At 59.7% G+C, this 1,266-nt stretch overlaps 1 protein-coding gene across 1 annotated transcript; it reads right to left on the reverse strand.

Moving 5' to 3' along the window:
• Positions 1–314: 314 nt before the first annotated feature.
• EMIHUDRAFT_258889 (hypothetical protein) lies at positions 315–740 on the reverse strand (the record flags this gene model as incomplete). Its single annotated transcript, XM_005758862.1, has 1 exon — positions 315–740. One exon carries the CDS (start codon positions 738–740, stop codon positions 315–317), a length of 426 nt encoding a protein of 141 aa, XP_005758919.1.
• Between the last annotated feature and the right edge of the window lie 526 nt (positions 741–1,266).

Below are 1,266 nucleotides of genomic sequence, written 5' to 3' on the forward strand. Positions count from 1 at the left end.
AGGCTGCGGATGCGCTCCGACTGGAGCTCGTCTCGCTTGGAGTACGTGCGCTGGCCATCCGGCAGGAACGCGTTGAGGCGGGAGACCTCTCGCTGAGAGATGGAGATCGGCATCGAGGCGCGTCTGAGGCGCACTGTCGACACACCGAGCCGCGAGTCGAGGCGCACGCCGCCTGTCGAAACCACCTGCGAGTACCCAGGCAAAACGCGGGAACAGTGCTCACGAAAAAGAATCTTACCGCAAACTCCCTCGCACAACACTGGGCACGGGACTGGCGCGCACTGGCACTAACACAGGTACACCACGGGAGCCCCCTAAGCGACTCCTGCGAGGGTGGCGAGGCACTTAGCTCCGTGCACCCGCCCACCCCCGCCACAGGCAAGCTCATTCACGACCTGCTCTGCGATGGCCGTGTGAAGAACGACTGAGATGCGCTGCTTCTGCAGCCCCAGCCAGCTCTTGGTGGTCCAAGTCACCTCATCGAGGTACTGGGCCCGCGTCAGCTTGTTCTGTAGCACGTCCGCCGCTCTCCGGAGGATCTCACGGACCCCCTTTCCGAACCCGCCGAACGATTCGAACAGCAGCAGCTGCACTTCGACGCCCTTGTCTTCCCTGGCGTAGCGATAGTCCCCGCCGTAGGACGGTATGCGGCGGTCGCCGCCCACCACCCTGCCCCCCCTGGTATGCCAGCGCCCAGTCCCTTGCCCTCTCTCGCCCTTGCTCTTCCTCTCCCCCTCCATGCCGCCCCCCCCTCTCTCTCTCTCTCTCTCTCTCTCTCTCTCTCTCTCTCTCTCTCTCTCTCTCTCTCTCTCTCTCTCTCTCTCTCTCTCTCTCTCTCTCTCTCTCTCTCTCTCTCTCTCTCTCTCCTCTTCCCGAGCCGGCGCGGCACCCATCTGTGTGCTGACTGTGTGTGACTGTGACTGTGTGTGTGACACTACGACAAGGGTTGACCGCATCCGTTGTATTATATTAACAACGAAGCCATCGAATTATCACCAGCCATGCACTGACGGTCGGCCGTCAGAAAACACGCCTCCGTGGCTCGGGTTACACCAATCCTCGCTACCCAACGCGGCCAAAGGATATCCACCTGTATGTATGTATGTAGGAAGGTGATGCGACGGTGTATCATTCACTTTATGCACATGTTGCATATCAACGGTGGCATAAAGTGAATGATACACCGTCGCAGGTGAAGAACAGCCAGGCTCGGACTGGACACCAACGCGGTATCGGCGAATTTTTTCTGCGTTTCGAGCCAGGTAG

This window comes from Emiliania huxleyi (assembly GCF_000372725.1).
Source record: "Emiliania huxleyi CCMP1516 unplaced genomic scaffold EMIHUscaffold_8326, whole genome shotgun sequence".
NCBI lineage: Eukaryota > Haptophyta > Isochrysidales > Noelaerhabdaceae > Emiliania > Emiliania huxleyi.